Here is a 22,320-nt window from a genome sequence, read left to right as displayed (position 1 = left end):
TCGGAGCCTATCCAACATGTCACCTCATGCAGTACTGGCTTTAGCCAGCAGATAGTGCCATTGTATAACAGCAGAAAAAAAGTAAGCCCCCTAGGAAAACCAGGACACAAATTGGATTGGGAAGGGTAACATTTATTGCAGTATAATGGGTGGTATGCCCATAGTAATATATCAATAAGTCATCTTAAACAAAAGCGGTAGATGATTTGTCTGAATCAGGATCCTGATTTCCAAAAAAGTGTTATATTTTTGTGTCTACATAGCTGTTTTTGTGCTTGTTTTTTGTGAGGTAAGTTGCATTTTTCAATGGTACTATTTATTGTACCATATAATGTACTGAATATGTTTTTTGTGGGATAACCTGTGGTTTTTCAAAAGCACAATTTTGGAGTACATATGACTTTTTGATCACTTATTATAACAATATTTTCTTTCTAAAATGGGGTGACCAAAAAAAGCGTAATTTTTGCATTTTCCATTTTTTTCTGATGTTCACCATATGGGATAACTACTGTATTATTTTGATAGATCAGACTTTTTATGGTACCAAATGTTTTTTGTTTTGTTTTGATATTTTTATTACAAATACACAAAAAAAGATTTTTTAAAAACTTTTAGTATTGTTTGTTTTACAGTGATAAATACAGTTTTTTGTTTATTTTCCCTTTTTTGTCCCCCTAAAGGGACTTGAACTTGCAATATTTTCACCATTTATACCATATACTGCAATATTGCAGTATATGGTATTTTTGTTGGCATCTTGTTAAGATGTACCACAGGCACGTCTTAATAGGCAGAATAACATGGCAGTTATCTGATCACGGGAGGGCTGTTTGAGAGTTTAGATCGCTGATCTGGGCATGTAAGGGGTTAATATCCACGTTCCGCATGAATACTGATCACAGCTGTTGCGCCCAGGTAACATATATCAAAGACAAGATCAGCCGTGTATGGAGGGAGCTCAGCTCCCAAGCCCACTCCATACAAACCCCATGCACATTGGAAGTACATGTACATCAATGTATGGCATGAGATGTTAAAGAAACATTAAAAAAATGTACACCTTCGATGTACACTGACAGATTCGATCCATGGCCCTTTTCACTGGATGAAGTGAGATAGCATTAAATTAGTATCATGGCAAATTATATAATTTAATGAAATTCAAAAAAGTTAAAGGGGTTGTATCAGAATTACAAGTTATACCCTATGCACAGCATAAGCGATAACTTGCTGATTGGTGGGGGCCTTGGTTCTGAGACTCCCTTGATCATGAGAATAGGGGTCCCATATTCCCCTCTTCTTGGCATTTCGGGGATCCTTCTTCACCCGCATTCACCTTACACTGAATACAGTGCTGGCCAAGCATGTGTGCTTGGCACTCCATTTAATTCCCTGGCAGTTCATTCAATCTCCTCCTCACTGTGGGGGGTGCAGTAAACCCATAGTGAGGAGGAGAGAGGACACTGGACCTCCATTCTTGGCATTCTTTACATAGAGAAAAGCAAATAGTTCTGGTGAACGCCCTTTAAGGGTTCATACCCGTAGCCCTAGTCCATTGAGATCCTCATTAATAAAAAAATTACTTTTCCATACAGCCTTATAATGCCAAATCCACAAATTTCTCAAAAATATCAGATCCAGGCATGGGAAAGGAACTTTGGACTTAGTTTAATATGAGTGAATTACATACTATAAGGGCTTTAGCGTCTAAAATTTCACGTTGTGTTAAAATTCAAGAGAATTATCATAATACATTCTAATAAGTATTATAATATTTTCTCTTTTGTGAGCCCAATGTCTCGGAGTTGTAAGGGGAAGGTTAAATCTTTCTACCGTATTCGGTGACAATGCCCAAAAATAGTGATAATCTTGGAACAAATGTGTTTTGAGATATCAAAAAGTATGCTCCATCACTATACCTATCTCTCTCAAAGTATGCTTACCTAACTGCAGTCGATCACCGCACAAGAAGACTGACATACATTTTTAGACTAATTTCTCTTTATTGGAATAAGAAGTTCCTCCTATTCCACAATAGATCCTAAAGCAATGACTCACTGTATATGCAATGGAGCAGCTGTCCCACTGGGACTCCCAACCCAACTGAAATCCACCAAGAGATGCAAACCCTAGAGAAAATATTTACATTTTCGATTCCCTTGTCACTACATACTCACCCCATTGCTCTTCTTGTTTGGATTCACTATCTACTTTATGAGCTCTCTTATTTAATGGTAAAGTTAGGCTGGCTTTACACAGGACGACTATCGTCCAATAGTTGCTCGAAAGACAGACTGTAAGCAATAGTTGTTCCATGCAAACACGACCACCAACAGGGTGATCAGCAAGAATTCAACAGTCATTTGTATGCTAACATCTCGCTGTAGTTACTATTTTCAGCAACTGTTCGAGAGTTTCCCAGAGGAGCATGCATGGCCTTATAAGTCTCCTCAGACCTTTGAGTTGCTCCCCTTAAGGAGAAGCTATAACAATCCCTACCTATAAAAATATGTACCATGTACACGTTGCAACCTTTCGTTGGGCGCATTCATCAGCGAATACTTCTGTTGGTGTTACCTCCATAACTTTAGATATCCGAAAATAATAAAACTGAAGGAAGATACTTTCTTCTCTTACATCCAATGTTTACTTGGATGATGACTTTGAACTCCCCACATTTATTCATAATATGGAAAAAAATTATATTTCAAGCCAGACATAGATAAACACACATTAAATGAAATATAATTTAAATGTATTTCAGTCTTAACCAACATTCCATGCCAGGAAGAGTATTTCCACACTAACCATTTTAAAAATACAGACATACCAGTCATAGGGTGAAAGGGACAGTTGCCGCTTATTACAAACTGTGTCACCCACAACTTTTCCAAACAATAGCAGTCAAAAGTCACATTGTGTTTAAAGGCAATTATGGCTGAACAAGAAGAATTTCACCAATCCAAACAGCATTCTTTGAATGCTCCGCATAAGTATGAGTCACCTAATCCTCACAGGGAAGGAGGAGTACAAATACTGTACAGAGTATTTACAATATTTCTTAAAGGAAGAGTTTGCAAAGTTTTACCAAACACTTGAACTGATACACTCCACCAGTGTCCACTGATTTTGCCCCTGACTAAAATTAGTGACATCTAGGCTTCCGTTTTGTAAATAAGGACAGGTCATCAGCTGAGTCTTTTGTGTCTAGCAGCTCCTGTGATCAGCTACTGGGAATATAGTAGGCTGAAACCAATCACACTTTCTCCTACAGAGGCCGCTGCAGGAAAAATGGGGTATTGCTTGGTGTATATTCAAATGAATGAGTCCGAGTCTTTCAAAGGGAAACCCTTCCGGCGTAGGGTCTCAACAAGCAGACCTTCTACTAGATACTCATTTGGCCAAATGTCATAGTAACAGTGTTTGTAAGGCTAAAAAAGACACATGTTCATCCAGTTCAGCCTATTATCCTGAATGTTGATCCAGAGGAAGGCAAAAACTCCATCAGGGAGAAGCCTATTTTCTTCATTTTAGGAGAAAAATTGCTTCCCGATTCCAAATCTGGCAATCAGACTAAATCCCTGGGTCATCAACCCTTCTGAAATCATCTAGTGACAGCAACTTTTATATTGTTACACTCAAAAAAGGCGTCCAGGCCCCTCTTAAACTTTTTAATGAGTTCGCTATCACCACGTCCTCAGGCAAAGAGTTCCACACAGTCTCACTGGTCTTACAGTAAAGAACCCCCTACTATGTTGGTGTAGAAACCTTTTTTATTGATATCCTAATTGGGCATACACTTTAACATTGAATTTCTTAAATATTTACTATAATATTCATATCTGGCAAAACAGACTTTTTTAGTATTCATTACATCCTATCTGGAACTCTTATTAACCGATTAGGGGTTGTCATAAAGAACTCATGACTCGTTATAGGTTATAAAAGAGGAAAAACACCTTCCATAAATAGTTTATTGCAATGCATATATATTTAAAATTGTATAACATAAAACAAAGCCAAGGCTAAAATATGGAAACAGGATATTTCAGGCTATGCAGATGATTACTCTCTGACTTAATTAACTAAAATTTAATTTAGTCAGCAATGGACAAAAATCAAAAAAATTATTTAATTTTCCCAAGCAGAGTAAAACATTTAATTAGATTTTTTTTTGCAAATGATGTTAGGGTTAATAAACAAATATAGAATCAGTCAAATTTCTCTAGTCCAGAATCCTGGAAATTCTGTTGGTCCTCATGCATTTGGCTACATATTCTTGTGGAACAAATACATAGTGTGACAACTCTGAGGAAATTATGGGTAATTCTATAATGACTGATTTTAGAACAAATCAATAAAGAAAAGAAAAGGCAGTGTATATACAAACCAACTGGGACAATGCTTCTACAAGCGCCACCTATCAGAATGCAGCATTGAAGCAAATCGATGTCAGACCTTTTAACAAGCCTTGTAACAATAACTGGGAATATAAACCAAAGTCAGAGTCTTCTCCAGATGGAAAAGATAACCATGTACAGACAGACTGTTTCAGAGTTTTTGGCCCTCATCATTGTGCAGTAGGTTGCTGGCTGGGTTAGAGGCAAATAATACATGGGTCAAGAAGGGTAGAGACGTATAAGGCCATCCACGCTCCTTTGGGAAGTATGCCAATGGGAGGATGGAACAATGCCTCTATAGCACTACCTATTGGAAGGCAGCATTCCTGCATGTCAATGTCAGACCTTTTAACAAGCCTTGTAACAATGACTGGGAATATAAGCCCAAGGCAGACAGACTGTTTCAGGGTTTTTGCTTCTTACCAATGTGTAATAGGGCTAATAGGTTTGGCTGAGTTAAAAGCCTACAGACATGGGTCGAGAAAAGTATAGTTTCTCCTTAGGGGCAGCACCACTTTTCCATTTGCATATTTCCCAGAGGAGCATGCATGGTCCTATAAGTCTCCTCACACCTTTGAGTTGCTCCCCTTAAGGAGAAGCATTAACCTTCCCTACCTATAAACCAACTGACACACCGACCATAAGTAGACAAATAACAATACTGTATAGTAAAGTTTATTGAAAATGCATATAAGCACAACCTATGGATAAAATCAATTGAAACAGTGTCAACTGACACAATGTAAATAACACAGGATGGTTACCCTGATAAGGACCATCTCGCCATAATCACTCAATCTATCTACACTTGTAAATAGCTGCCTTCAGAGAGAATACAAGATCAAATAAAAATAAGATGACATCGTGCAGAATAAACCATAGCCAGACAGGGGACAAACATGCTTATTCAATGATAATACATAAATATGCAGTGTAATAATATAGGTAACACACTAAACTGCAAATGCATAATCTCCGCCAGGTAAATACTTCTGCATGTAAACTGAGGCAACAGTAGATCAATGTAGCCAGTGAAGGCTATAAGATAAGAAGGCAGAATGAGGAGAGGGAGGGGCAAGCACCACACGTGGACCACTGATTGAGAGGCTTCCTCAGGGTTTCAGGATATTCTAAGTACAAGACTCAGAATAATCCTAGCCAAAATTTGTAGCCTTTACTGGTCATGGGAAACCTTACATGTGTAGTATAGGTCCATGCGAATATACTAGATGGTAAGATGTTTTATATGTGATACAGGGGTATGTTCCAAGGTTTAATTTCCAAAGTACATAAAGCTATACTATATGTGAACAGCAACACTTTCTTATATTGAGCTCACATGGTTTGACAAGAGAAGTTATTATGTTGCATCAGGCCACATGGCTAAATTACAACTGTGTGCTAGGTGCACACTAAAGACTCATAATATAGCCATACAATTGCAACCATAGTAGGCAATGGAGCCATACTGGACCTCCGTATGTATCTAATTTCATACAAAGTTATGAATAAAACCATAACAGATATTACTAAACTATTAGACTACCGTAGATGGCTATGGAACTACTAGTCATGTCTACAATGCTATTAAACCAGAGATGGACTTTGTTCAAACTATTTGGTCACCAGATATGGATATGAAACTAATAGATCATAAATAGATCTAAAACATGGGACTACCTAGTACAATATGCGCTTAAATAACGATTATGACGTTTTTAAATGAATGGGTCATTAAGGACTTTGTTGGGTTAAACTAGCATTGGGGAGGGGGGTGGTCACTAATTGCTAATAGTATGTGTAGATATTGATGAAGTTTAATAGTCCCTTCCACACAGAACCCAAACTTTTTACGATCAACTTCTGAAAGCAATCTTGTATTGGTCTTGGAATTTTGAGGACAAAATCTTGTGTTTGTTCATATCTTTATGTCAGTACTAGAGATGAGCGAGTATACTCGCTAAAGGCAATTGATCGAGCGAGCATTGCCTTTAGCGAGTACCTGCCCGCTCGAGGCAAAAGGTTCGGGTGCCGGTGGCGGGCAGGGAGCTGCGGGGGAGAGCGGGGAGGAACGGAGGGGAGATCTCTCTCTCTCCCTCTCTCCCCTCCGCTCCCTCCTGCTGACAGCCGCTACTCACCGCTCCCCCGCGCCGCCACCCGAACCTTCAGTCTCTAGTCAGTACCTTCGAGTTATTTAATTCTGGCCAGACGATACTACAGGATACTTGTTCAATTAGGAATTTATGCTACATGATACTTTGCATTCAACTCTTAGATTTCACACATAAGTAGCACAGGTGCATTATTGTGCACGTATTACGGCCTCAAATCTCAGCACAACGATGTGCCTAATGACTTAAATTAACAGTGTTATAAGCATCTGTGGTGCTACTGATTCAAGCCTGTAATCCCGAGGTGGTGCAGGTACTTATGTACATAATATGGGCACAAAATTGTGCTCCTGCTGGGCTTGTGTTAAGCCAACCTAAATGTGTAATCTTCATAGACAAACTAAGGTAAATCAGCCCCCTGGAAAGCTATGTGCCAAACAGTATCAGAAAAATAGTATCACAGAATAAAGAACTGTATATTAGGCCATTAAAACATAACCTTTATTAATAGATTACAACACAAGGAGCACTAGCAAATTCTAACAAACCATTACACTATACTACTATGTTTACCTAAAAATAAGACCTACCCAATATTATGCCCTACTCTGATTTTCCGGGACAGGGAGGGGGGCTTGAAATATAAGCGCTACCCCGAAAATAGGCCCTAGTTACATTACATGAAAAAAAAAACAATACTCACCTAGTCGGTGTGGCTAGGTGAGCAAAAGACACCCCCAAAAATTAGAAAATTGATATGAAATGGTCTTATTTTCGAGGAAACACGGTAATATAAATTACAGAGCTCCTACCCTAAAAAGGGTGACCCTGTTCATGAACCTATCATTAACTAGCCCTGTTACACCCAATATAAGGGGAAGGGAAAAACAGTCAAATGTATTAATCATTGCTGACCAAAAGGATGGTTAGCAATGATTAATAATGAGAAAACCATGAAAGAGCAATGCGTCCCCTACTTCCATTTGAAATATAAAGATTATAAGACCGATAACACTGCTGCATATAGATTGTCACAGCAGTTACAGCAAAACCTACACGTTTCGCCCCTAGATATCATCGACTCATCAGGGAATGATACCCTCCTTCCAAAAACACAATATGTGAAAGATCATACGTAAATGGGCCTATAACATGTCATAGATAAAGCTACCTGCCTGTCAGCATCACATCTCATATATCATAATAATATCAAAAGTAATAATGTAAAATCATGATCAAATCATACATGCTCTAACGAATTGTAAAAACTCATGTCCCTATAAATCAGAATAATGGCTCCAGATGAGACAGACTCAGTGGATGAATCACAGTTTACGAAGGAGACCATGAGCAGGGGCGAACACAGTAATTGGAGGTGAGGTGTTTACTCTTACTCACAGTCTCCTTCATAGATTGTGATTCATCCACTGAGCCTGTCATTGCTGACCGAATCCTTTTGGATATTTGATTGTTTCTCCCCTTCCATATATAGGTAGTAAAAGGGTTAGTTAAGGGTACGTTTTTGAAGAGGGTCACCCTTTTTGGGGCAGGTGCTCCATAAGTAATATCAGTACAGTGTACAAGGTTGTTACAGTGTGATAGTGCTACTTGTGTTCTATTTAGAGATGAACGAGCACCAAAATGCTCGGGTGCGCGTTACTCGGGATGAAATTTTCGCGATGCTCGAGGGTTCGTTTCCAGTAACGAACCCCATTGAAGTCAATGGGCGACCCGAGCATTTTTGTATATCGCCGATGCTCGCTAAGGTTTCCATTTGTGAAAATCTGGGCAATTCAAGAAAGTGATGGGAACGACACAGCAACGGATAGGGCAGGCGAGGGGCTACATGTTGGGCTGCATCTCAAGTTCCCAGGTCCCACTATTAAGCCACAATAGTGGCAAAAGTGCCCCCCCCTCCCAACAATTTTTACTTCTGAAAAGCCCTCATTAGCAATGGATACCTTAGCTAAGCACCACACTACCTCCAACAAAGCACAATCACTGCCTGCTTGACACTCCGCTGCCACTTCTCCTGGGTTACATGCTGCCCCCCCCCCCCCGCACGACCCAGTGTCCACAGCACACACCAAAGTGTCCCTGCGCAGCCTTCAGCTGCCCTCATGCCACACCACCCTCATGTCTATTTATAAGTGCGTCTGCCATGAGGAGGAACCGCAGGCACACACTGCAGAGGGTTGGCATGGCTAGGCAGCGACCCTCTTTAAAAGGGGCGGGGCGATAGCCCATAATGCTGTACAGAAGCAATGAGAAATCCAATCCTGTGCCACCTCCATCAGGAGCTGCACACGTGGGTATAGCAATGGGGAACCGTTGGGGTTCTTGAAGCCTAAAATCACTCCTAACGCTCTCCATATAGCAGCTCCGGCACCAGCAGCACTGTCCTTGATCTCTGTCAGAATGCGTCTGTGGCGAGCCATGGGAGGGGCCGATTTATATACTCGGGTGACACCTGATCTCGCCAGCCACTCACTGCAGGGGGGTGGTATAGGGCTTGAACGTCGCAGGGGGAAGTTGTAATGCCTTCCCTGTCTTTCTATTGGCCAGAAAAGCGCGCTAACGTCTCAGAGATGAAAGTGAAAGTAACTCGAACATCGCGTGGTGCTCGCCTCTAGTAACGAGCATCTTGAACACCCTAATACTGGAACGAGTATCAAGCTTGGATGAATACGTTCGCTCATCTCTAGTTCTATTCTATTAAAAAGGTTACGTTTTAACGGTCTAATGAACAGTTCTTTAACTGTGATATTTTTTCAACCTAAGGGCTCAGTCACACGGGCGCATCGGCACCCGTACATAGGCGCCGATGCGCCCATGTGACTGACAGTTAGAAGACGGACGTACCTGAAGACGGACGTCTCCCCGCAGTGCTGATGAAAGAACACATGACCGGCAATGAAGCCGGTCACATGTTCTTTCCTCCGGCGCTGCAGAGAGACGTCCGTCTTCAGGTACGTCCGTCTGCTGCTTGCAGTAACACGGGCGCCGATGCGCCCGTGTGACTGAGCCCTAAGCATGTCTAACATAAAAAAAATGACAATAATAAAAATAATCAATTAAATATACAAGTATGAAAGGCATTTTACTGACCTGTGTCTTTAGGATGCCATCATTCCTGTGATTCCTGTGTATTTTCAGCCTATACCCAGTGTGGCAGGTCACCTCGCACTGCGCCCCATTGTAGTGCCCATTTGTACAATTCAGTGCAGAATTTTCAACCTTTAACTCTTGACAGTCAGTATCCTCACAAGAGTAATGAACACAGCTGTCAAGAAGAGGAAGTAAATAATGATTCCATGAACCAGAAACCATCCCACATTGACTTAGATAATGTAATACTACATACAATTGATTGTATAAAACAAGTTTTTCCCACATACAGCTCTATATTAGTCAAATAAAAAATAAGGGAAAGTAGCTAAAAAACAAAAACATTTCTATTTTGTTAGTTCACTTGACACACTAATGAATAGTTTGTCGATCATTCTTTCCAAATTACTTCGGGGTACTTGGCTTGCTGTTGAATTCAGCCTTTTAGTGGATTGGATCTCCTTGATCTCCAGCAGACCGCAGTAGTCAACCTCGGATGTGTATAATTGGTGGTGGCAAGTACTGATAATACACCAGTTCTACTCTAACCAGGATATCTCTTAGCTACTCTTCCTTCACACAGGACAGAGATTTCCAGGATGGGAACCAGCATGCAATACTTTATTTCCCCAGTTACAGACCTAAATGGGACTGATAGCCTATCCTAGGATAGGCCATCAATGTTTGGTTGATAAGGTCCATACTTACGACTGATCACCACAATGAAGGTGTCATGAAACCAGAGATAAGACACCCACCAATCAAACATTGATTATAGCAAATTAGGGGAACAGGTACTATAGCCCCTAACAGAGGAGCTCTAACCATTTAGTCTATAAATGTGCCTATTTGTGAATTAGAATACCCAAAATGCTCAAAGCAATCCAACATGGGGAACTCTTTGTTGTCTCATTCTCTCTGCTTGAGCAGCTCGGCGCTCCTCTTCGCTATTACATATTCTTGGACTACCATGGTTTCACAAGACTTACATTTGGAATCTGGTAAATCAAGATTTTGCCACTTCGTGACACCATCATCGTGAAACCTCAGCAGATGATTGATGAAAAAGTGTACATTATACAATGTAGGCTTGTGTGTGTTATTGAGAGAGGTAACTGCTTGTATGGATGTAAATAATGTGAGGCATGAAGTCTGTTGTAGATGCTATGGTGATGATGAGTGAATGTGAGGCATAGCATATAGTGGTACAAGCTATATACATACATATTAGCCTGATGTTGTGCAGTTTGATATCAAACCAACTCTGCTTCGTGTGCATTATGTTCCACTACATGATATGCCTCACACTCACTCATCATCACCATAGCATCTACAGGTTGGGCAGCAGAAAAGCAGCCTGGCACCACTCTCTTATGAAAGCTGAATAAAAGAAAATCTCTCTTTGCCAGCAACCGATCCCAAAGCAAGTAAAATGAAAGCTGTGCTGTGATTCGTGTAGAAGTTGTCCTATGAGTAGTTTTCATAACAAACTACACCACATTATCCTAAGATTATATATAAGTGCCATGGAAAATAAGGCATATTCAATTACTTTTCAATGCATATCTTCACTCCATGAGTATATACAAATATACATACATACATACATATATAGATACACATACACACAGCTATACATACATATAGTTTCATATATATATATATACACATATCTTGACTTATTTTAGGGCAGTAAAAGTAAAGATTCTCCAGGGTCCGTCCCTATAATATCTGTTTTTGGAGCACAATGCATTTTTCTCCTTTGTTATTACTTTGTGTTTTTAGCTATCCTGGAACTGTTTCTACATCTGGAATGTCAGCTGTACGGACGGTAATGCTGACTAAGCTCAAATGTTCTCTGGGTCAGAGCAGATCCATGAGGAATATGAAGAACATTGTCTAATAAAGAAAAATCTAGCAGGCCAAAAAAGGAACCAAATTTAACTTAAAGTGGTGAATGTAGGGAATGTCAGTAAATTCCCCAGTGCAGTCTATCTCATAAGAAAATGTAATACAGGTGGAGATTTAAAGGTGAAAGAATAACATGGCCAATTAGCTATTGCAGATACCCGGAGAATGCTTCCAGATGTCTCCCAGGTATGTTGCTTTCATTTTTTAATACATATTTTCACTGTGAAGAGAGGATTTTCTGTACTAGAAAATGTGTTTTTGCTTCCAAACAATATTTTCCAATTGTTTATTTTATGTGTTATCTAGTTTGTTGCATTCCGATTCGGCCTCATTCAGATGAATTCAATGAATGGCTGAGTGCTGCCTGTGATTGGCTGAGCGCTGTGACCAATCACAGTCAGCGCTCAGCTGTCATTTAATGAATGGCTCAGCGCTGCCTGTGATTGGCTGAGCGCTGCCTGTGATTAGCTGAGCGCTCAGCCAATCAGACACAGCCCCTTCAGCAGGCAGGGATTTTAAATGCCCGCCTGCTGAAAGAGCTTCAGAGCAGTGTCGGGGACCAAGCATAGAAGACGCACTTGAGCCCCAACAGTGGCAGAGAGGTGAGTGTGTGTGTGTGTATATATATATATATATATATATATATATATATATATATATTTTTTTTTTTTTCTTTTTTTTTTAATTTTTTTTTTACACTAGCTAGAGATGATTTTCAGGGAAGGGCTTATATTTAAAGCCCTTCCCCCGAAATCACTGCAGTGGTTGCCGGCCCTATTCAAGCCAATGGGAGAACATCGGGATCCTCTGCCACAGCTGTCACAGCTGTGGCAGGGGATTCTTTACCCCCCGCGGGGAGTGCTATCATTACTGAACGCTGTGACAGTGCTGTCACAGTGTTCAGGGACAAGGGGACTCCCTCCTGGGAATATTTACACGCACCACGGACCTATGCGGTGCACTCATGTCCTATCTTTTGCAGGTACGTGCATTTGAATGCCTGTAAAGCACAGACATGTCAACACATCATAGGAAACCAATGGTTCTAAATAGACGCGCAGTTTTGTGCACACGATTGTATGCACTTAAACACGCTCATCTGAATGAGCCCTTACTTTGTCAGGCTTTATCTGTAGTTTTAAAGGCGTTGTCCAGAATTAGAAAAAGGTACACTTTAGTTTAGAAGCAGTCTTGTCCTTGGAATGTGGCCGCTATTGCAACTCATTCCTATTGATGGGGATTTATAAAAAACATAGACGCACATTTTCTTGTTTGAAGCAGCCATTTTTTATCCAAAGACGAGACGACAAGTCCCATGATTCTTTCTCACAGTGCGGCGTCAGACTCATCTGATTACACCTCTTGTTCCTTCTTGCACTGCACCTTTAATGTATTTAGCAGTCTTGTACCCATTTCTGAAAAAATGGCTGCATCCCCAAAACACGTTAAGTCTGGCTATTTTTAAAAATTAAGAGAAAAGAACTGGTTGATTCCCTTGTTTGATCATTTATTGGCTAGGAGTATTGCGCCCCAGGCCACGTAATTTACTTCTCAAACGTTTTTATCTAAGGAAGAGTTCCTATAGTGTTTTTCACTAATCTGTGGGATTTCGTCTGGGGGTTCCATCACAATTGCTGAAAACAGCAATGTGACAGAACACCCAAATGGAACCATTCATTGTCATTAGTGAAATGGACACACTATGCTGTCGTTTTATAAGGGCTCCATTTGTTTCTGTTGGATTTATAGAATAAGTCGATTATGTTATTCTATACTCAAAATATAATAGAAATAAATAAATTGACTGCAATGGAAGCCGTCCGTCCCGCGATAGTCCGCGCTGTAGGCACTGCCGAGTGTCACAGGAATCTGCGTCACCGCCCAGGGATTTCCATAGAATGATCATAGTATGCTGCAGTTGTACAGGTATTTTGTATGATAAAATATTTATTTAAGTCCATGAGTTCAGACTTCCAAGATGAGAATAAATACTCCAAATATATAGCTACCATATAGCTACTGTATAGTCCAAAAAAAAAATCACACAAAATGTTATCATCCATTGTCTAAAAATGAGTCGTACAAGCAGGAAATTGCGACATCACTGGAAAAAATATATGTAGGTGTGTATATACACTATATATATACATACACACAGACGGATTATACACAGGGTTGTTTCCTATTTGAAACTCTCATAACTTACATTTGATTACACTTAGATACATACATTTAACATAAATGAAAACAGAAACTCAAAAGGTTTTGTTGCACAACATCAGAGGTGTTCAATATGAGCCCCTTTATCACTTGACACACATCGAGCCTGTAGTCAAGATCCTGCCATACACATTGTAGCGTATTAGGATTGACTTCTACAATAACTTCTGTGATGTGTACTCGCTGATCATGCATGGTGGTGATGTGTACTCGCTGATCATGCATGGTGGATGGTAAGTCTGGCATGTAGACTCTATCTTTAACACACCCCCAGAGAAAAAAAATCACAAGGCGTAAGGTCCAAGGAGCATGGAGGCTAAGGAAGACGTTCATGTCCCGACATGCAAGGCCAATCCATCTGCCTTCATTTTGAAACTGGGGGGCATCCCATCCTGTTGGAAAATGAAACCTGGGACTTCCGGCTCAAGCTTATGTAGCCAGTCCATCCTGATGAAGTGACACGCTGATGCAGTGTCATAGAAACGCGTTGATGTGACAGGGTGCATTCACATTGAAAATTCAACATAAGCACGAACTTTGATGTGATAGGGTATATACATATCAAAAGTCTAATATAAAGTACGAACACCTTATCAATTTTTGCTTGGTGAACCCGAGGTTACCAACTTGTCAAATACGTTCTATCCACCTAAATTTAAGGTGACAAGAGTGAAAACCAATAAGGAATAATCAACACGTCTTTTTCTACTCTTGTATGATATGTGATAAAAGAGCAAATCTGTAAATTTAACGTCTTGGTGGTAGATGTCGATTTATCTATAGCGCCTTGAACGTATCGAGATATTTTCCCAACATATGTTGTAACGGATACAAATTATATAAAAAATCCGAAGTGTATGTGGGTATTGAAAAAGAAAAGAAAAATCTACACGCATAAGCTATTATACCAGGGAGTGTAGCGATGACTCAGTCATCATAAAGACGGACTATTATGTTCAAAAAATTTTCTTTTCTGCTTATTTATTGTCTTGTTTTGTAAACCTTTCTTTGGATTGCTTTTCCCCTCTTTCCCCTTTTTAATAAATATTAATAAAGATTTATAATTTTAAAATCAGTAAAGTTCTTGTCGGTGAAGAACCCCCAGAGAAAAAAAATCACAAGGCGTAAGGTCCAAGGAGCATGGAGGCTAAGGAAGACGTTCATGTCCCGACATGCAAGGCCAATCCATCTGCCTTCATTTTGAAACTGGGGGGCATCCCATCCTGTTGGAAAATGAAACCTGGGACTTCCGGCTCAAGCTGTAGCAGAAGCCAAATCTGTAGCGTCCAGGTACAAAATCCTTGGAATTGCTGCTTCATGGAGAAAGTAGGGGTTGTACACTTTGCTACAGGTTATAGTGCAAAACACATTCCCCTTAGGGGAGTCCCGCATATGCGCCACTAAAAATTCCATGAAACCATCGCTTTCCATTGGAGTTAGTATACTCTTGCAAATAGAATGTCGCCTCACTTTGTCATGCAGTTTCGGGGCCTTTAACAATTGCAATCAGTAGGGATAACTTCGCAAAGGTTTGCGTAGAAACGTTTGCACAGTTGGCTGCGGAATGTTCAATTCTCTGCTTCCTTTGATGGTGGATTTCTGAGGACTTTGTATGAAACTTGCATGGACGGGATCCATTGTTTCCATGCTTTCTAGAAAGTGGACGGATTATTTTTTTCTTACAAATGCAACTTTTTTTCTTAAAATTAGAATACCACTGAGGGGATCTTCATCAAACTTTGTTCAAAAATGATGTTGCACGCTAATAATGGACTGATAGACCTGAAAATCAAGGACACAAAACGCTCTCCCGTCTTTGTTGACAGCCATTTTATCTCATATCTCCCTAGCAACGACTACAGCTGAGAAAAACTTTTTGGGCCTCATTTAGCAAAACTATCTAACAAAAAGACTGTCCTTAACAAAATTTTTTTATTAATCCTCCATAAATCAGCACTAAAAAAGCAACGTTTCAGCCCCAATCAGGGGCTTTTTTCAAGCCTCCAAGTGCCAAGGGATTCACATGTGTGTCAGTCAATCACAAACCGCTCATTACAGAGCTGGGGACAGCACTGAGAGGACGCGGCTGAGCCCCGGCAGCTGAAGGAAGGTGAGTATGTGGTGTTCATTATTTTTTTACACTACTTTGCCTAGTTTTTCAGGGAAGGGCTTATACTTAAAGCCCTTCCCTGAAAAACAATTACTGGGTGCCAGCAGATGGATCTGTGTCATCTGTGACAGCTGCGGCAGGGTATTCTTAAAGCTCTTCCCTGAAAAACAATTAAGGGGTGCCAGCAGACCATTGCCTTCAATGGAGCCGCCGGCAGCATCCTCGGCTCCATTAAAGGCAATGCACACTTGCATACATGCGTGTTTTTGCGTGTACGGGGGTGCACACCTATGTACGCACACGCACATTCTTGTGTGAAGCCACCCTTAGTGTGCAATAACTTCAGGTTGCACTTCAGTATCCAGGGATGAAATAAATTCAAGTAAGAAATCTATGTGCTTGCCTGACAGACCTATCAGTAGAAACAAATATGCTTCTGATGACATCATCATAGTATGAAATTATATATGCATAATGTAAAGTGCTTGTACATTGGAGTTGCATTATAAGAATGTATTTCAATTATGTAAGACGGATGAGCAATGTCCTGCTGCCCTCTTACTGATGACAGCGATCACGTCTCTCTGTTGTGTCCTGGTCATGCTACTTTCTACCACTGTCAGCCACTGTGTGGCATTCTGGACAGAGCTCTAAAGACTGCAGAATTAAAAATGGCCATGAGAAGGAGCTCCAATACAAGCAGAGGTGATTGCTGGGTAGAAACAGAGGGCATACGTGAGCAGAGATTGTAGCAGAGAGCAAAAGCAGTGCAAGCCAGGGCTACAAGTACTGGAGGTTGATTGACACTAAGAGGGCCCTGATGACCTCGGGGCCAAATGTGATGGCGATGACAGCAACAAGCTGCATGAAATAAAAGGGAGTCTCCCTTCCAGAATGGCACTCGGTTCTGCAAGATGATGACTTGATCTGGAAAAGGGACAAGTTGCAAGACACGTGAGACCTGTCTAATGACATGTTAGTGTGCACACACTGATGGATGTGCATGGACTTGGGAAGTATCTCCCCAAAGTCGTCATTGTGAGCCGAGGATTGTTACTGTCTTAGTAAAAGGATGGCGTCTATGAAATTGAGTTGGGAAGTAATGCATCATTTAAAGTTCAGTGAGTTCACAAGTGATGCTATGTGTAGAAGATAAGCTTTGTAAATGTATTATTGTAATGGGATGACAAGGTACTCAAATAGTGGCAATGTGCGCCAATGGAAGCTGCACTTCATGTACCTTGATTGGGTCCGCAATGTCGTATCCTGCTGTGGAGCTCCCAAATTACGGGGAGCCAAATAGATAGCAGTGCGTCTGCATTTTGTACAGAACTGCATGACGTAACGATGATGGTGTAATGGCCATGGACCTTCAAAAATACAGTATGGAGTACAGGTAGTTGTAAGAGGGGTGAAGTACCTTTCGCTCCAAAGTATCGCTCTGGTATGGAGAATTTCTGTTGCGAAAAATCTGTAACATTTAAGTAAATCCTGCCCTCATATGGAGTGATACAAAACTAACTCTCACATTTTGTCTCCCTCTGTCAGCTGCTGCGCCATCACTTAACCTGCAATCCAGGTGCCTAACCCGTCACCCGTTTCCCTTACACTTTGGATAACCTGCTGAGTTTCTCCACTCTGTATAATGGACTGGCTGCTATTTTCATGTTCGTGACTGATAAATTATTATACGATGCAGATCACTACATCTGCTTTGCATTGTCTTTCATGAAAGATATTCTGAACTGAACCTTTGATGAGGATGTTCCCCTATGAAGAACACTCGCTTACTGCCTCATTAGTTGTATACCTCTATACTACCATACATTATTACCATGAGGCAGTATGACTACATCATCATCAATTACACTCCGTGTCCAGAGACCTTGAACATTGCAGCTTTTGGAAGGACAACATAAAAGCTTGTTCTCTTGCAGGGGTTATCATGGCAAGGCTGCAAGGCGTTCTGAACTAACACAGATTTAATTGTTTTTTTATGCTGGGCAGATATGACTTAAAATGGGCAAAATGACTGAAGAAGAATAAAAAGCAAATGTGGAAACAATATATTCTGTTCTCTCATCCACTATTATCTCTTCTGATTAAATAAAAAATGATATGGAAAACAGGTAACATACAGACCCAAAAACTTTTGATTACTTTTTTCTAGTTCATGGACAGACTACAGTTATTCTAGACATCCAGTAGGGGAGCTGGAAATAACACTGTGCCAGGGTCAAGGAGGGAGAAACTGGGGAGGTGAAAGAGAGGGCTGGCAGCATATGTAGTCTGGCTGGCACTTGCATCCCCACACAGCTTGCCAAGATCCCCCATCCCTTTGGCTGCTAGAAAATAAAACAAAAAACACTGAGGGAATCAATGGGATGAAGATCAAAAAGACAGCGAGGAATTTCTTGCATCTCTGTCATGTTGTTTTCTAACTGCCCACAACTAACAACAAATGCTACATTTGTAGAACCCTTCAAGTTTCTGTTTGTTCCACATTTTACAGATTGCAACATTTCGTTTACAAACCAGTCTGCACTGATACTTTATTCTACATACTAACCTCCTGCTAACTACTGCCCAGTGCAAGGCATGAGGGACAGCATGCTAGGCAGAATGTAGGCTGTCAGTAGTGTTCTTTTACACTCAGTTCTTCTGCATGCACTCCTGTACCCTGAAATATTCAGGTTGGGGTGCATATTAGCATTATTTTCTGTAATGTGGAGTATACAGGGATTTGTAACATTTAAAGAGTCGTTTTTCACTTTAACCCTCAAGGGCTTTAAAAAAAAAACTTGCAATGTACTTTTCCATCTGCTTTTTCTTTATACTTATTGTATATGCAGAGCTGCAAAATGTTCCTGCTTATGGCAGCAGGATGTACCTTGGTAACGAGAGTGTGCCAGAACAGAATGAGATCCAACCACAGGCAGAACTTGAAAAAGCCATTTTTGACTCTTAACCCATAAAGGACGTGGCTTAGTTAATGACTTGATGCAGTCATTTTTTTTTTCATTTACACATTTAGAAAACCATAACTTTATTTTTTCATCAATGTAGCCATTTAAGGGCTTTTTTTTGTCATTTGAGTCGTTTTTTTTTTAATGGCACCATTTCAGGGTACATATAATGCATTGCTTAACCCATTAAGTATATTTACGGTGCTTGGTCCTGGGCTTTAATCCCATGCCATAAGTATAGTGCAGGATTTAAGCTCCTGCAAGGACTTGAAGCAGAAGACAGAAGAAGTTTTTAACTGCTTGTACAGGCTACATAGTGTCCAATGAGTGCTATGTAGAGAAAACAGGAGGCCGCAGTGCCATTTCCTGTATGGGACCCGGCGATCACTTGATCACCAGTGAACGACCCCAGCATGTCAGAGCTGCAGGCTCTTAGCAGACTCCAGGCCAGCTCTCACAGTGACTATTGTCACACTAGGGGGATGTTTTCCTCTGTAACTGGGGCTCCTATAGAAGTCCCAGCTACAGTGGAGACTTTGGGGGAAAAATAGACACTGTGAATGTCCTTCGGAAGTCTTATGGGAGATGTAGATGTTAAATAAAAGTAATAAAATATATAAAACAAGTTACAGAATAAAATAAGAATATAAATGAAAAAAAAGAAAATGACCTACCGCCCACGCCAACCTAAACGTTTGCCATATACACAACGTAGACCAAGACTACGCAAATTATATATCATAATGTCCAAAACAAAATGGCAAATCTATTCCTGTACTTTGTTTTAACATAAATATAATAATTTTAAAAATAAAGAACTCTAAAGTTTATAAAAAACTTTTTTTTAAACTTTTTATACACATTACCACTAATAAAGTAAAAAACGAGAAAAATCTATCTTTCTCTTTCTCTCTCTCTCTTCTAGAGCTCTATTTTCTCGAGCAGCTGAGCACTGCGAGGTGCTCGCCTCGAGTAACGAGTACTTCGAGTATGCTAATGCTCGGACGAGCATGCTCGCTCATCTCTACACATCAGGAAAAATAATAGGGCCATAAGGCCACTCTGGTCTTTAGGGGGTTAACTTCTTAGAGGGTGATAGAAAACAACAGTAATCCCCCCTTGTTTTTACCATGTTGTATAAATGACACAATATTCTGTGGGTTATTACAATCACAGTGAAACCAAAGGGATTTAGGTTTTTTTATGTTTTTCTCTTTTGCACAATGAAAATACATTTTAGAAAATAGTTTGTTTCTGTGTCAATGGAATTAAAGTGCAATAACATTTTCTTCTGTTGACAGGTCTGTATGAGGGCTTGTCTTTTGTGAGATGACTTGAAGTTTTCATTCGTACCATTTTGGGATAAAAACATCTTTTTGATCACTTTCTATAGTTCAATCACTTTTATTGAATGTCCAAATGTAAAACATGACATTCACAAAATCACGATAAGTAAATTGAATGCAGAAGCGCCAATAACTCAACAATGAGTTACAGAATTATGTAGGAACCTACAAACATGAGCAACACATTTAACATAAAAACAAAAAATACTGAAAACACAAGAAAAAAAGGGTGAAGGAGAGAGAAAGGGAATAGGGTGGGGGATAGGGCTGAAAGGTGGAGGAGCTATGACACAGAATTACAGACTACATAGCCAAGTGGTGAATTCTTGGGTACCCCAGAACTGTATGCAAGGAGTCCAAAGCTTTAAAAATGTGTCATACCCATCCTGATCCCGAGCAATGAACTTCTCCAATCTATAAATCTATAAGAATGTGTCATGCCAATCTGTTAGGCTAGAAGTTTGGGGGAATTTCCAATGATAAGGATTAACCAATCAGGCTGCCTGTAGTAAAAAGCGGACACTTTTTCATGGAAGAAAGTGACTGGGTATAATAGAGAGTCTGTCCATCTCCAGGTACCTCTTAAAGTCATTGCAGCAAACCTTGTTATAGAAAGAATGAATAGTTGACCAAAAGGGGCAATTTTTTAACACTCCCACCATTAGAGCATGTGTGCCACGGGTTGTGCAACATCACCAACAGAGGTGACGGAGCAAAGCAGGTATATCACACCATCTGGTAAGAATCTTCTAATTCTTCTCCTTTATTTTACAGGATATTAGTAAGATTAAAATCTTTGGTACAGTTTTCTGGATTCAAAACTCAAACTTGGCTCTGGCTCCCATGCAGCCACAATTAGGTTTATGTACATAAGAGACCCAGTGGCCATTGTTGGGTTCCTGGCTGTCACAGTGACCCATTGGCTTTCCATGCACTATCACTTTCGAGGGCAGTGATGAGGTGACACAGGGAGCCTCCTTCCTCTGTCTAACCATTTAGATGCTACAGTTAGTATTCAGCGCAGCATCTAAGGAGTTAAACATCTTGGGTCAGAGTTATCTCTGCTTCTGGCCTTTAAGGTAGGGTGTCAGCTGTATTACAGCTGGCACCTGTAAGGGATGGTGCATGCACAACTTATGTCCTCACTCTATCACTCTATCACTGCTGTAACAGTATGGTGACTAGCGGGTACAATTATGACTCAGGATTGCATGGGGGAGTTAAACTTAATTTTATAACATTATATATTGGTAACAAACTATGAACAGATGAACTCCACATACTATAGGTCATAGTTCACTGAAAATAAGGTTAAGTGGGTTTCTATTGTTCAGAAATTCTAATATAACTTAATGAAGAGTTCCTAGAAATCACTAAATGGCTGGACCCTTTCAATGCTTATTCGGCACTGGCTAAAGATTGCCATAGTGTGGAATGGCAAAACATAAAATTAATGATATTTCACGCTAACAATCTTTCACAACTGATAGAAAGTCCAGCAAATGTTATCTACCGCCGTCTAGTGATAAGTGTGGATTCCCATTAAGGCCTCAGTCACACAGGTGCATCGGCACCCGTACACCGGCGCCGATGCGCCCTTGTCACTGCAGGAAGGAGACGGACGTACCTGCAGACGGCCGTCTCTCTGCAGCGCCGGAGAAAAGAACACATGACCGGCAATGAAGCCGGTCACATGTTCTTTCCTCCAGCGCTGTAGAGAGATGGCCGTCTGCAGGTACGTCCGTCTGCTGGTGTCAGTCAGACGGGCGCATCAGCGCCGGTGTACGGGTGCCGATGCGCCTGTGTGACTGAGGCCTTAATGTGATTGTTCTCAGTAAGAGAAAACAAGTAATCTTGTAGATATGATACCTTTTAATGGCTAACAAAAAGACATGATGTTATAGAAAGCTTTTGAACCTACCTAGGGTTCTTCCTCAGTTCTAATGGAATAGATCTGAAGAGGTATATATATGTATATATACACAAATACATATGCATATAAAAAGGCATACATGTGTGATTAACTTGTGCTTAAAACAATACCAGAACAGGATGAGTAAATACTTAATTAGTTCACTGATAAGGGATGTGAAAGTTTTATGGTTTCTAAATTGGTGTTAGGGGGTCACCAGACCTGTTTGTTAT

General features: G+C 40.4%; 1 protein-coding gene across 1 annotated transcript in view; it reads right to left on the bottom strand.

The window, feature by feature from the left end:
- PAPPA (pappalysin 1) overlaps positions 1–22,320 on the bottom strand; it is a 326,123-nt gene that overhangs the window by 41,268 nt on the left and 262,535 nt on the right. Inside the window, exon 14 of the mRNA XM_066580837.1 lies at positions 9,623–9,797. Within this exon, the coding sequence (XP_066436934.1) occupies positions 9,623–9,797 (175 nt within the window). The remainder of the gene's footprint in view (positions 1–9,622; positions 9,798–22,320) is intronic.

The sequence above is a fragment of the Eleutherodactylus coqui genome, chromosome 10 (assembly GCF_035609145.1).
Source record: "Eleutherodactylus coqui strain aEleCoq1 chromosome 10, aEleCoq1.hap1, whole genome shotgun sequence".
NCBI lineage: Eukaryota > Metazoa > Chordata > Amphibia > Anura > Eleutherodactylidae > Eleutherodactylus > Eleutherodactylus coqui.
Note: the sequence above shows the minus strand (reverse complement) of the source record. Positions and strands in the feature narration are given on the sequence as shown.